The sequence below is a fragment of the Adelges cooleyi genome, unplaced genomic scaffold (genome assembly GCF_023614345.1).
Source record: "Adelges cooleyi isolate 19-005CV unplaced genomic scaffold, UGA_ACOO_1.1 ACOO_flye_CR_arks_rails_tigmint_CR_PRNA_376, whole genome shotgun sequence".
In the NCBI taxonomy this organism is placed as follows: domain Eukaryota; kingdom Metazoa; phylum Arthropoda; class Insecta; order Hemiptera; family Adelgidae; genus Adelges; species Adelges cooleyi.
The window spans coordinates 4715822-4731227 of record NW_026096053.1 but is presented as its reverse complement, the minus strand read 5'-3'; the positions used below and the strand labels follow the sequence as shown (position 1 = coordinate 4731227).

The window sequence follows — 15406 nt, the reverse complement described above, 5'->3', positions numbered from 1 at the left end:
TTTCTGAAAACATAATATTTGATTCCTAACAAATAAAGAATTAAAAAAAACGTAAATTTATAAAATCCGTTAATGCTACAAAAACGGTTGTTAAAATATTCAAACGAAATACACTTTTTAAATGCAATGTAAAGATTACAATTTATATATCTGAATTTTGAATGTAGGTTGAGGTACTCGATGTTTGTATATATGTGTGCTGTGTAAAATTAATGAATGGAGGTATCAGATTAATCGTTATTAATACAATTAAGAAAAAAAATTACTATACATTATATATATAACGTGTTTGTACAGTATGAATAATTATTATTAAGAGCCTGTGGGAAGAAGGTACTGTTTTTTTGTTTTGGCGGTGGGCTGAAATAATGGTCGAAAACGTTCTATACTAGTATTCTATTTTTTTTCTATACTAATTTTACTCCATGCCAATAATTATTTACATTATTGATTTCCATTCTATACTTTTCAATCGAATTAATTTGCGTATATAATTTACAGTTTTGCTGTGAATACAAATGTATATTATATTATGGAATATAAAAAACCAAACATGGGCAAAGAGTCGTGGAAGCGTTAATCAGATTTATATTTATAAGTGTGTGTGTGTGTACAGTAATAATACTGATATTAGACATTCTCCTTCGATTTCCATTTTGGGTATGTCTCAACTCTCAATATTCGCGCTTACATATACATACTGCATGCATGCCGGATAAACCTGCTGCCCACATCCGCCGTCCTACGAAGGTATATGGAAGACTGCATCAGTGACTTTATGAAGGTTTGAGTGGGAGTGCCTTACATGGTCCGGAGACTCGGCGAGGAAATCGTAATGTCTGACCGGTTTTTTATAAATATAGTTAAACTACAATAAAAACAATATAGATAGATACATATATAATAATAACAATAATATTATGGTGCTTGCTAAGTTAGACCTATATCACAATATGAATGAATAATACTCAATCCCACTACACGCTCTTGATTTCCCTGGCAAAAACTCATTCATGATTTGTGAAAGATAAAGTATTAAAAGTGTAATTGGACTTGGGTTTGGAGGATGCAATGTGTTAAAAAACGTGTGCATACCGTGTTCGTGTTGGCGTTGTATTGTTAAAGACTATTATGAGACCAGATATGGATTTTGAAAGAGAAAAAAAAACGGAAGTACCTCGTAAGCTGTTATGATGGGCGCGATTTCGAAACTAAAACTTAGGAAATAAACGCTTCATCGACATTAAAAATACGATGTTGACGCGTTAATTTTTTTATGGACAGTAATAATTATTTAAATGTCATACTTCAATCAAAGCAATTTATTAAGAATTCTAGTTTGTATTGTAAAATGTCTGACATCGAAACCGAAACCTTTATAACACATTAGTACTATAATTAAATCGCTTTTATTGTTGACTTAAAAAAAAGTAGCTACATTTACAATATTTTTCTTATCACCGTTACTAGTTGAACTATTATAATTATAAGACTGTTACCTATTATTTTATGATTTCAATTTATCCTTTTTAAAACCCCATCATGTTATAATATTCTAATAAAAAAATAAAATAAATTTTTATCAAAAAGTAAAATTATTACTCTGATACATTTTATTATTTTCGAAAGGAAAAAATTATAAGTACTTATTATAAAGAAAATGTATTATATATACCTTTAATTTATACATTTATATGTATATATTTTTGTACTTACCTAATTTAATTGTCGTAAGTTTTTACTTTATATAAATTGTTAGTAAGTAAATTTCAAATTGTACATATTTCCATAATCCCAATAAGGGACAGCCCCCAAATAATGTTTTTAGTTTTTACCAAAATTCTAAGGGAGCTTACTATTTTTAAAGGCCATGGACTTCCCCAGCCACCCACTCTAAAATTCCACCAATGTAAATCTTGTATTAAGAGTTTTCCCTTCTGTAACTATTTTGGTATTCTGAAAAACAGAATTTTGGATTTCCTGATGAAGGTTATAGGTTTATTATTTTACTATAAACGTTTAATCGTTGAAAATGTGTGAATGAATTTTTATTTTTTAAATGTGTACTATTTTAGATATTTTTTTGACATCATAATTGGTAGTATAATAATAAACTAGTTAAACTAGTTAATAATAAATTTATAGTACTCAGACTATTGTGTAGTTCCCCTGAGGATAAGGGACATTTTGTCTCTAAAAAAAGTAATCAAACCAGACATATTTTAGCCCCTAAATTAAAATAATTTAAGTGTAATACTTATTAAATAATATATGTACTGGTTATATTAATAGAGATTTTTGTACAAAATAGTTACAAATATATTTTAAAACCATTCGATGAACTGAAATAGTTTGGTGACTATAATATACAATTTTTAGATTTATTACTATTCGTTTTCTTATTACAAATGAACTGCCTTAGTTGTAATACTTTATCATTTAGTAGTAAAATAATACTATGTGTATACTCTACTACATCGTACAAAAGCATTATAGTTTCATGAATCAAGTTGAAAAAATAGGAACAAATGACCTAAGTATGTCTAAAAAAGGTGTATTGAAAAACAATATATTGTTTACAATAGTATTTAGACTTAATCATAGGCGGACCACGCAAACGCCACACACGATTAACAACGCTCAACCATATGGCCGGTTGCATTCTTTGATAATTATTTTTTTTTATATTCATATTTTTGTATGTTATATGCGATTTGAATTTATGAATATCTATTGAATGTACCCGTTTAACAACGTTGGATAGATTTGTTTTTAAAACAAGTAAATCTATTGCGGTTCGACGTAATATTTGTATATTTTGTAGTACCACATTAACTATATATTATGTGTAAAAGGTTTAATTAAAAAAGTAGATTTTTGGTACAATAACCGAATAGCTGTTATTTTAAATGTTTCGTCGAATATAATATATCGGATATTGCCGTGTTCTATATATTCACTGCAACTAGAAAGTTCATATGTAAAGGAGCAAAACGATGAGTAAGTATAAAAATTGTCATTATTAGTGTAGGCGGAAACTGGTTTAAGAGTGCCGTAACGATATTGTGGAGGCTTACACGAAGGCCTTCTGGAGGGAGACCGCCTCTTCAATCTGCGGTGCCAACGTTCGGTACATTAGTAGTAGTCAGTAGTGAAAAAACATTGCGCCTATTCGTTCTATTGTTATCAAATAAGATTTCAACGGTCTTAAAACGCACGCGCCGGTTTTTTGTTACCGTTTATTTGTTAGTCGAATTTTAACGTAATTTATTAAAGTTTTTCAAATCAACTAGTGCTATAGAAAAAAATAAAAAATTAAAATGTTCAAATCAACTAAGAAAACCAAAGACCCTACGCGAAAAGGCGATCCGAAGGAAAATAAGGTAAGTGAAAAAGTTATTATTAAAGAAAGCAGTTCGGTAGACGTGGAGCCCAAACAGTTGTTCAGCGCTAAGGTATCAAACGAGCAACCCATCAATTTGAGCGGCAAAGGGCGCAATTCGACGCCACAGGCTTCAAAAAAAATATTAGTCAAAGGGACCGTCTCGAGTCAACAATCCGAAGCCGTGTCTTCTTCTTCTATCGAAAGATCTTCGAGTTCGTCGTCAGTGTCAAAGACAACCGTTGGGAAAACCATCAAAACCACAACGACGGTCGATCGAGACGGCAAAGTTCATACCACAGTCGAGACAGTGGACGATATTCCACAGACGGTAACTAAAGTATCGTCGACCGAATCAAAGAAAGCAGATTCCTCATCCGGACATGCGACCAATTTAAAACAATCATCATTCGGGGCTAGCGTCCAGTTGAATCAAGACTTTGGCAAATCCCTAGTTTCGTCTACGCCAAAAAATGTTACCACCCGTTCATCTCAAAATGTATATGAAAGTAAACAAGGGTCTTCTATAGTCGGCGAATCGGGTTTTTCTAAAACACAGAATTTGGCCATCCAAGAAAACAACGATAACGATTTTACCGTAAAGCTAGTTAGCGGAAAACTAGTAAAATCTGACAACAGTTCGTCGGCAGACATTAAAGGTGCAAAAGACTCCAAGACTTTTGATAAGTCAAAGAATATATCTTTAAATGTTGTAAACGAGCCGATAATCCAGAAAAAACTAGTGTCTCAACTTCAAGAAAGTGAACAAATTGACAAAAGTCAACAAAATATTCAAAGTAATATAAACAAGTCACAAGAAAACTCTTCAATTAGTTCAAATGTTTTATACACATCTGATAATTTAAATTCTTTGAATCGCGGACTGAACGAACAAAACATTTACGACGATTCTAATAAGACATCAGATTCAACCAGAAGTAAATCGAAAACTACATCTGTAGTGACTAAAAATGATATGCCATCTACGTTGAATGCGTCTAAAGAAAGTGATGTCAGTTCCAGCTTTATAACTAGCGAACAGTCATCATTCATAACTTTGACAGGGGGGACCGACCAACCAAACTCCTTAACATCTAAGATATCGCAGTCTATCTACAACAAGTTCTCTGACAAAAATAACGAGCCATCAACAACAAAACATACAACTGAAAAAACAAAATCTACAACCACTGAAAGCGTTGACGAGAAAGGATTATCTGTGCGCATGGTCGGAGGAAAACTGATAAAATCTTTTAAAGAACCAACACACCAAAAAACGACAACATCTAAATTTAATGTTAATGATTTAAGTTCTTCCAATAATGTAAAATCCGATCAGTCGAACTCTTTGACGTCCAAAACCTCACAGATTTTTACAGACAAGCAGGACAGATCACTAACAGAAAAGCAACAAAAGGATACGATTGAAAATTTAAAATCTACCACTACTGAAAGCGCAGATGAGGAAGGGTTGTCTGTCCGCATGATTGGAGGAAAAATGATTAAGTCTTTTAAAGAACCAACACCCCAAAAAATGTCATCTTCCAAACTGAATGATAGTGGTATAACTTCTAGTAATATAAGTTCTAGTTATGCAACCGAAGCCCAGTCATCTTTTTCAAGTTCAAGAGGCGGTAGCGATCAACCGAATTTGTTAACTTCTCATACATCTCAATCTGCATATAAGATATCATCAGGTAAACCAGATGAACCGTTTATAAATAAGCAAACAAAGGACACTATCGAAAAATCAAACACTTCAACCATCGAAAACTTGGACGAAGAAGGATTATCTGTGCGCATGGTCGGGGGAAAACTGATAAAATCGTTTAAGGAACCAACATCCCAAAAAACAACGACATCCAAATTAAATGTTGGCGATTTAAGCTCTTCCATTAATATAAAGTCCAGCGACGTTAATTCTAGTTTTATAACTAGTGAACAATCGTCTTTCTCGAGCTCGTTTGACTCAACCGATCAGTCAAATTCGTTGACGTACAAAACCTCACAGATTTTTACAGACAAGCAGGACAGATCACCAACAAAAAAGCAACATAAGGATACAATTAAAAGTTTAAAATCTACCACTGCTGAAAGCGCAGATGTAGAAGGGTTGTCTGTCCGCATGATTGGAGGAAAAATGATAAAGTCTTCTAAAGAACCGACGCCGCAAAAACTGTCACCTTCCAAACTAAATGATAGTGGTATAAGTTCTAGTTATGCCACCGAAGCCCAGTCATCTTTTTCAAGTTCAACAGGCGAAAGCGATCAATCGAATTTGTTAACTTCTCATACATCTCAATCTACATATAAGATATCATCAAGTAAACAGGATGAACCGTTTATTAATAAGCAAACAAAGGACACTATCGAAAAGTCAAAAACTTCAACCATCGAAAGCGTGGACGAAGAAGGATTATCTGTGCGCATGGTTGGGGGAAAACTGATAAGATCGTTTAAGGAACCAACATCCCAAAAAACAACGACATCCAAATTAAATGTTGGCGATTTAAATTCAACCAGTAACATAAAATCCAATGATGTCAATTCTAGTTTTATAACTAGTGAAAAATCCTCTTTCTTGAGTTCAGTTGAAGGAGCGGGTCAGTCTGATTCTTTGACGTCCAAAACATTACAGACTGTTTATAATAAACCGACAATTATGCAGGAAAGATCACCAACAAACAAAAAACAACCAAACGAAACGTCGGAAAAATCAAAATCTACCACCACTGAAAGCGTGGACGAAGAAGGATTATCTGTGCGCATGGTCGGAGGAAAACTAATTAAATCATTTAAAGAGCCAATCACTCAGAAAGTGACGGCATCTAAATTAAATGATAATGATATTAGTTCTGTATCAAAAAATACCACTTCTAGCTTTTCAGATCATGCTCAGTCTTTTTCTAGTTCAATCGAAGGAACTGACCAATCGAACTTAACATCTACTAGTACGTCTCAAACTACATACATAACATCTCTAGATAACAAGGACATACCACTTACGAAACCAAAGTCTACAGATAATAAAGAGGATAGGACAAAGACAACCACTGTCAATGATGACGAAGAAGGGTTATCTGTACGCATGGTCGGAGGGAAACTGATAAAATATTTTAAAGAGCCGACGCCGCAAAAAATGACGACATCTAAATTGAATGTTAGCGATTTAAGTTCTTCTTCTAACATACAGTCCAGCGACGTCAAATCTAGTTTTAAAATTAGTGAAAAATCATCTTTCTCAAGCTCAGTCGAAGCAAACGATCAGTCGAATTCTTTAATGTCCAATACATCACACAATGTTTATGACAAACCTACAGACAAGCGAGACAAATCACCAACAAAAAAACAATCAAAACAAACGACTGAAAAAACAAAATATACCACCACTGAAAGCGTTGACGAGGAAGGGTTATCTGTGCGCATGGTCGGTGGGAAATTGATAAAATCTTTTAAAGAACCAACACCCCAAAAAATGACGACATCTAAATTGAATGTTAGCGATTTAAGTTCTTCTTCTAACATACAGTCCAGCGACGTCAAATCTAGTTTTATAACTAGTGAAAAATCATCTTTTTCGAGCTCAGTCGAAGCAATCGATCAGTCGAATTCTTTGAAGTCTAAAACATCACACAATGTTTATGACAAACCTACAGACAAGCGAGATAAATCACCAACAAAAAAACAACCAATGGAATCGACTGAAAAATCCAAATCTACCACCACTGAAAGCGTTGACGAAGAAGGATTATCTGTGCGCATGGTCGGGGGGATATTGATAAAATCTTTTAAAGAACCAACACCCCAAAAAATGAAGACATCTAAATTGAATGTTAGCGATTTAAGTTCTTCTTCTAACATACAGTCTAGCGACGTCAAATCTAGTTTTATTACTAGTGAAAAATCATCTTTCTCGAGCTCAGTCGAAGCAAACGATCAGTCGAATTCTTTAATGTCCAATACATCACACAATGTTTATGACAAACCTACAGTCAAGCGAGACAAATCACCAACAAAAAAACAATCAAAACAAACGACTGAAAAAACAAAATATACCACCACTGAAAGCGTTGACGAGGAAGGGTTATCTGTGCGCATGGTCGGTGGGAAATTAATAAAATCTTTTAAAGAACCAACACCCCAAAAAATTTCGACATCTAAATTGAATGTTAGCGATTTAAGTTCTTCTTCTAACATACAGTCCAGCGATGTCAATTCTAGTTTTATAACTAGTGAAAAATCATCTATCTCGAGCTCAGTCGAAGCAACCGATCAGTCGAATTCTTTAACGTCCAAAACATCACAAAATGTTTATGACAAACCTACAGTCAAGCGAGACAAATCACCAACAAAAAAACAATCAAAACAAACGACTGAAAAAACAAAATATACCACCACTGAAAGCGTTGACGAGGAAGGGTTATCTGTGCGCATGGTCGGTGGGAAATTGATAAAATCTTTTAAAGAACCAACACCCCAAAAAATGACGACATCTAAATTGAATGTTAGCGATTTAAGTTCTTCTTCTAACATACAGTCCAGCGACGTCAAATCTAGTTTTATAACTAGTGAAAAATCATCTTTCTCGAGCTCGGTCGAAGCAACCGATCAGTCGAATTCTTTGAAGTCTAAAACATCACAGAATGATTATGACAAACCTACAGACAAGCGAGATAATTCACCAACAAAAAAACAACCAAAGGAAACGACTGAAAAAACAAAATCTACCACCACTGAAAACGTGGACGAGGAAGGTTTGACTGTGCGCATGGTCGGTGGGAAATTGTTAAGATCTTTTAAAGAACCAACACCTCAAAAAATGACGTCATCCAAATTGTTTGTTAGTGATATTAATTCTACCAGTAATATACAATCCAGCGATGTCAATTCTAGTTTTATAACTAGTGAAAAATCATCTTTCTCGAGCTCGGTCGAAGCAACCGATCAGTCGAATTCTTTGAAGTCTAAAACATCACAGAATGATTATGACAAACCTACAGACAAGCGAGATAAATCACCAACAAAAAAACAACCAAAGGAAACGACTGAAAAAACAAAATCTACCACCACTGAAAACGTGGACGAAGAAGGTTTGACTGTGCGCATGGTTGGTGGGAAATTGATAAAATCTTTCAAAGAACCGACAAACAAAAAATCAGATCTTAATACAACTTATACCATCGACAACTCTGTTCGTGGTTCAAGTAAAACTTCGGCGCTTTCTGTGTCAAACACAGTGTATGAACAGTCTACGAATGTGGCTGACGTTACAAGAAAAATACATACTAGTAAAGATAATAAACCGAAAACGGTTGGCGGCAAACCAGAGAAGACTATGAAAGAACCCGGCAATAGACCCCGTAAGTCCAATGAAGGTCCTTTGGGTCCTTCTAATAGTATTACTGAAATCATACCATTTCCATCAAATTCGACAGATATATTAGTCGACGACACAAATATTGTTCGAAGTGTTTATTATGATGCCTCGCTACAGTCATTCGTTGAATCTCATCAGTTTGTGGAAGAATCCGTCGTGCAAGGTTTCCAAATAACTTCAAACACTGCCGAATACTATTCGGACACACCTACGATAAATCGAAATTACACCGATACAACTGTAATTCAAGATGTGACAGATTTTACATCCACATCGAGTCATATAGACAGTAACATGGTGTCCGAATCAGTATCGCAAAAAGCATCAGTCAATCAAATGGCGAAAAGTTACGAAAACCGAACTTCATCAGCACAAAATATCAGAGAAAAAAATCTTGACAAGAGTACGACCAAAAGTAAACAGAAAGAAAAAGAGACAGTCACAAAGGAGCAATGTATTTGCGAAATTTGTACTTGTGGGTAAGTCAAACATTTTTATGCTCGATTATTAGCTATAAGGTAGATTCGATTTTTAAAATAGTACAAGGCTAATACTACAAATGCAAGCATGTTATTTTTCCCACGCACCCTAACCTAAGTGTATATTTTAATGAAACGCTCAAGTAAAATTGGAAAAAAAAAAAAATAACAATACCAACTTAAAAGACGCCTAACCTTCTGTGCTTAACTTTTTGAAGCAAAAGTAGGCCAAATTAATAATCCATAGTATTTTCTAGTAGGAAGACCTTTTAATAAACAATCAATAAAATGTTTATTAAAATGGTTGAATATAGACTAAAAAAAGCTAATAGAATCAAATTAATCTTTTAATACACACCTGAAAAACATATTTAGCCGACGAATATTTTATAATAACATAGTCGCGTGCAGTATTTACTTACCAGTTTGCACCATAAAATATAAAATAAAGAAATAAATATATTTTTTTTTTTATTAGACAAGTAGGTAAATTATTTTTATTATGGCCAAAAGCGCAATATATTTTAGTACATTAAAATGTATTATACAGAGTTAGTAAAACAAACCCAAACCAATATAACAGCTGGGTTCAAAATTCAACAGAGGTTAAATGTTTAAAAACTATGTATTCATTAAACGTTGTTAGCATATTACCAAATATTTTATGGCAATTTTGATATGAATATTTTCATTTGTAAATATTTAAACAATATTATAATTTTTTAATTTTCGTATAAGATGGTAGTGTAATTTAAATTCAAATAATTGAATCAGTCAAATAACTAAGTTCATAATAATAACGATTAAACCTAGTTCATAAAAGTACCTAGGAGACGTGTTCTGAAGTAAAAACGATGACCGTTTACAAACTCATTCGCTGATAAACCGACCCAGTCCATTTTCGATCAATAGCCATCAGCAGCGTGTTACGTGTCGTGAACCAGACTATGAATATAATTCCTTTTATGGTTCGCATAATTGGTTTGCACGAGGTCAACCCTTTCAGCTGAGTGTTATATTATATACTATATACATACATTATATATCTACATCTACGTGTATATTGTGTTGGTCCCACTTATGCATCATGACGCCACCGCACCGGCGGCATACAATCACCACGTTGCTTTCTAAATTTTTTCTTTCACTCAAAAAAATTACTTTTATTTATTACTATCTAAGTGTCAAAAGATAATATGTATGTAACTAACTACATCCGACCCCCTATACTGGCTTTCCGGTTCGATAAATGCTTGTACAGGTTTTTTTTGAAGTACTTAACTAACCGGTTTTATTGGATTTAGTAAAATTGTATTATTAAAATTATTTTTTTCTTTTGGACTACACATTTGAGAGGAAAGAATTAACTTGGCAAATTTGGTTTTAGATCGAAATATTGAGCCTATATTTTAAAATATTAAAGTTTACTTATACATATTTTAGAAATAATTGGTTTTTTGACAATTGTCCGGGTTTGCTATGTTTTATGTATAAAATCATTAATATATATATATAAAATGTATGACTGAAAAAATTGTATTTTTATTTTTATTCCACAGCTTATTACATATTTTGGAGAAAAAAAAATATTAGTTCAATTTTCGATTACTAAGTAATATGCATAAAAAAGTTGGAAGACATCATACATTTTTCAAATAATTACTCTTTTAGATGAAATAATGTTGACATATTTAAACTATATAGTTCAAAACTAATATAGAATTGTATACTTAGTAAAACTGCAGATCAAAAATAAATGAACTATACGAAAAATAATAAATCAAAAAGCTTCCCACAGATTACGCAGACAAATAGAAATAAAAGTCATACAAATATATGCGTTTTAAATGTCAAACGTTAAATTATTTGGGCGGATATTATATTTTATGTTGTATATTATAATTTAAATAATTTAACGTGACCAACTTAGGTATTGTAGCATGAGTGTTTATATTGAATTGTTTTTGTACTACACTGATTGTACTAACACCATGCTCACTTGAGTTTATCAAGTGAGCATGGTGTTTTAATGAATATACCGACATGAGAAATCTGAACCCACTTATATTTCTGGTTATTTTTTTTAAGCAAATGCTAAATTCCGATTTATGACCATATTTTACATCAATAAGGTTGCATTTTGTTAAGACTAGATTTTTTTTACAATCATTATTTTCTTATATTATTTACTCTTATTTTTACAAGGTCAGTGTTTAAGTAATTTTTTTCTCTTGTCTATCCTTTACTATTTCTCTGCCTATTTTACGTGTATACATTAATTACATCCCCCTACTTTTTATTCGACCTACTCCCAGCCTTACTATAATCACTTACTTTTTTATTACAATTATATTCAGAATGCCCAAATCATGTCGACCATTCTTTTATTTTGCCTGCTACTGGTATACTCCTGACTACCGTTCCAATTTTGTTAACATCTAGATAACCTTACACGTTCATCTTAACGTAATCCTTTTTGCCACTTCCATTTGCTTCTTATATACTTATATTATATACACCATATTTGCGGTCTGATTACAGTTTTAAAAAAATTTCCATTTCACTTAAAAATACCAATTTTTCGTCACGCCTATTCTTTGTCATCTGATAATATCTTTGTTATATTTAATTTTATGTCAAAACACGGTTTTAATATTTTTCGAAAATATTAACTGACTTACGCTTTACGATTTTGATTTTTTAATTCCGTCGCAATGCATTTTTTTTTATATTGTACCAGAGTAAGCAGTATAATAGAAGCATATATGGTGTATTGTATTTCAAAACGTGACCTTGATTCAGGCAACTGTGCGGTTGGACACGGATAATTAACTTTAAGATTTATAGCATATAAGGTATATATTATTTACACCTAAAATCATTGTAGTGGGCGCCAATACTTCCAAAGGATCGTATTATTGCACCGTGCGCTAATATATAAATAAATACTATAACATTGTAGGCCCCAATCACGTTTTAGAAATAAAACAATATAGATTTCTATATTAAAAATAATGACTATATAAGATTTTTGCATAATACATCTAATAAATTTAATTTTTTTGAGAAATTTAAAAAATATTTCTGTTAAAAAAAAAACTTCTGGTGTTATGTTATAATTTACAGCATTTTTAAGGACTATACTTTTCAACAGGATACGTCGTTCCGTTGAGTATACATTGTACTGTGTACTGTATAGCGATTTCACTATATTCTGTTTGCACTGTGTTGTGTAGTATTATTTGTTTTGTAATAGGTTTAGCAAAACAAAAGTCATAACACGGTGTACAGAAATATTTATACCAGTAATAATTTTCCAGACAATAAAATATAAAAAAAATACTTCGAATGTATCGTGAAAATGTACAGACATTTTTATTATTTTACTTTTTTATTATTATTTTTAAGTAGATTAGGTAGGATACCAAATAAATAACCAATCTATATTAACGCATAAAAAACATTTCTACTTTTTATTGGAGGCGAGGTAAACAAATTGGTAATATACCAACCAAATGACGTATTAACAAAAATAATAAAACAGTGTTTAATTTGAATTATTTAAAAGATTTTTAAAATAACTACAAAATAGTTAAATAATAAATATTTAAAAATATTTTGTCTTAATGAATTCCTACGCTATCATTATCGTCTATTTTATCAGCTGGTTTTCCCTATTACCCCTAATATTCCTTGTCGATTTATTAAATAGTTGTCATAGGAAAAACATTCCGTGTTTAAATGTAAATTTTATTTTAATCTAAATTTGTTCCAGTGAGTTAAATACTAGCTTTATAGTCAATACATGCACATATAATGTATTATATATTTTCATGCATTTTTATCTTATGTAATATTATCTTAAGAAAAATCTCTAAAATGCTAACTTAAACTGAAAGCAAATTGTTCATTTATAAGTTTTTTAGACTTATTGTGCTAGTAATTTATCATACAGAAATACAATTTTCTACTTTCCAAAATTATTTTCAAATCATATAAAGTATAAGTATAGTAATTAATGAGATAAAATACCAGTTTATTAATAACATTAATAAGAACATAACATTAATGTTTTTTTTCGAGGAGTATTATTTATTAATGCACATAAGATACTTCAACATTATAGCTCTGTTGTACACAAATGACTAAAAAATTAATATTCATCGACGACCAAGCAAACAGCTATTTATTTGTAGGCGGATAAAAATGAGAGAGTCATCTGTCATTTGGTTAAAGACCTGTCTAAATTCATTTGTTACTTAAAAAAAACAATAAAAATAGAAGTACACATATAACTTAATGAAGTCAGTAGGAGGAAAGATACTTTATGTTTGATGATTATAGCAAAATTTATTTTCACTGGTTTTTTTTTTATGAATTTGTATAATTTTTTTTTAATTTTTTAAAATTTTTTAAAATTTTAAAATAACATTTACAATCTGTACATACAAAATATACAATAAGAAAATATGCTAACAATGTAAAAATAACTTGTCGACTATGAGTAGGGAAGCTATCCAGTGATAGGACCCTATTATTTGTGTCATTTAAATAATTTTAACTATTAAAAAAATAAATTTAAAATTTATTTCATATTAGAATTAATCTTAAATTTACTTATAATAAATGTAATTCTTTTGAGAAATAATTTATCCGTCGGACAAAATAATATTACAGGCGAAAGTATACTACCGTTATCGCTAGCCCTTTCTCTACATTTAACATCTGTAAATGGTTGTAACTGCTTTATTATACATGGTAATGCATGTTTTGTCAATGTCATCATCTCATTTATGCGACATCATAATTTTCTTAAAAACTTTTTCGGCAGTCGTTTTGTGTCTAAGCTCTAAAATATAATTTATAGTTTATTAATTAACATAATATGTTCAATAATAAGTTCGTTACATTTGTATACTAAAAAGTTAAATAGTACCTATATTATTTTAAATTTACATTTAAATCATACAACAATTATTTGTATACTTTAATAATATTTCACTAAAACATTTTATAATATCAGATTATAACTGGAACGTTATGTAGTATTTCCTACTGAATGTTAAGTGTAACTTAAGTGTTTTTAAAACATCAATAAAACTTTTCGATAATATTTATACACCTTAATATTTAAATGAAAAGTCTTGTACTTAAGTCACGTACTATGTTCAACGTACTCTTCCGCAGTACGTTTATTTATCTTTGTTAAATATATCAATATAAACTAATTCACTGCGTTATACAATCATTCAATAAATTGTGTACAAGGTCAACAACAATAACTATATACTTACATTGTAGCTATACACTAAGGAATATATTAAATAAATGATGTACTAATTTAAAAAAACGCTTAAAAGATAATAATAACAACGAAATTAATCAAGACAAATAAATAACGAGTTATAATTTTAGGAAATAAATTATTATAAACATGATACATTTTTGTTATTATTGTTTTTTTTTTTTTTTAACAACTGCCATATTATTATATTTTTTATTTCTATTCGCCATCTTACCTTGATTTTTCGAAATTTTATTATACTTAATATTGAGAAAACTCCAGTTACTGTTTTATATAGTATAATACACGCTATAGATGTTTTACGTCTTCATCTTACCTATAATCAGTATCAACGAGCAAGGTCTAGACTGCCTGTATATTATGCTTGGAAAATAAAAATACTGAAATTACTTTTTTTTACTTCGGCGCATGGCTATTGTTATGCCAAGGCTATATTAATAATGTGATTCACCACCTAGCCTCGCCCACATTTTGCTTAGAGTCCGTTGAGTGTCATTTTGATGTTGAAACGATCATTAGACATTAAAACAATGGTGCTTTAACACGTATGTGTAACTAGCATCCGAGAAGAAACCTTATTAGTATGCATTTTATGAATAATGTTTTTCTGACGGTCGTGTTCATGACATGCAAACCAAAATAAAAAGCCAGGGAAGTAGATACGAAATGCTTGTCCGGGGAATATTGTGTCCGAAAATGATCCAGTCACTTTCAACGAAACGCTTTGGTGTGAATTTGTATGGCCTATAGGTGACTAAAAAAAAAAAAAAAAATAGATAGTTGAAAATAACTTTTTTTTTCCAACGGTCTTTTAAAGAATCAAATAAACTTTTATGATAAGTCTTACGATTTTGTGATTTACA

At 31.1% G+C, this 15406-nt stretch overlaps 1 protein-coding gene across 50 annotated transcripts in view; it reads left to right on the top strand.

Annotated features, from left to right (window-relative positions):
- Window positions 1-3160: 3160 nt before the first annotated feature.
- LOC126840944 (titin-like) overlaps window positions 3161-15406 on the top strand; it is a 28938-nt gene continuing 16692 nt past the window's right edge. For 49 of the 50 annotated variants that reach the window (XM_050577028.1, XM_050577029.1, XM_050577031.1 and 46 more), the window contains exon 1: window positions 3161-9238. In XM_050577028.1, coding sequence (XP_050432985.1) covers window positions 3321-9238 — 5918 coding nt within the window. In that variant the 5' untranslated portion in view covers window positions 3161-3320. The remainder of the gene's footprint in view (window positions 9239-15406) is intronic. The other variant, XM_050577002.1, reaches the window with a different exon arrangement.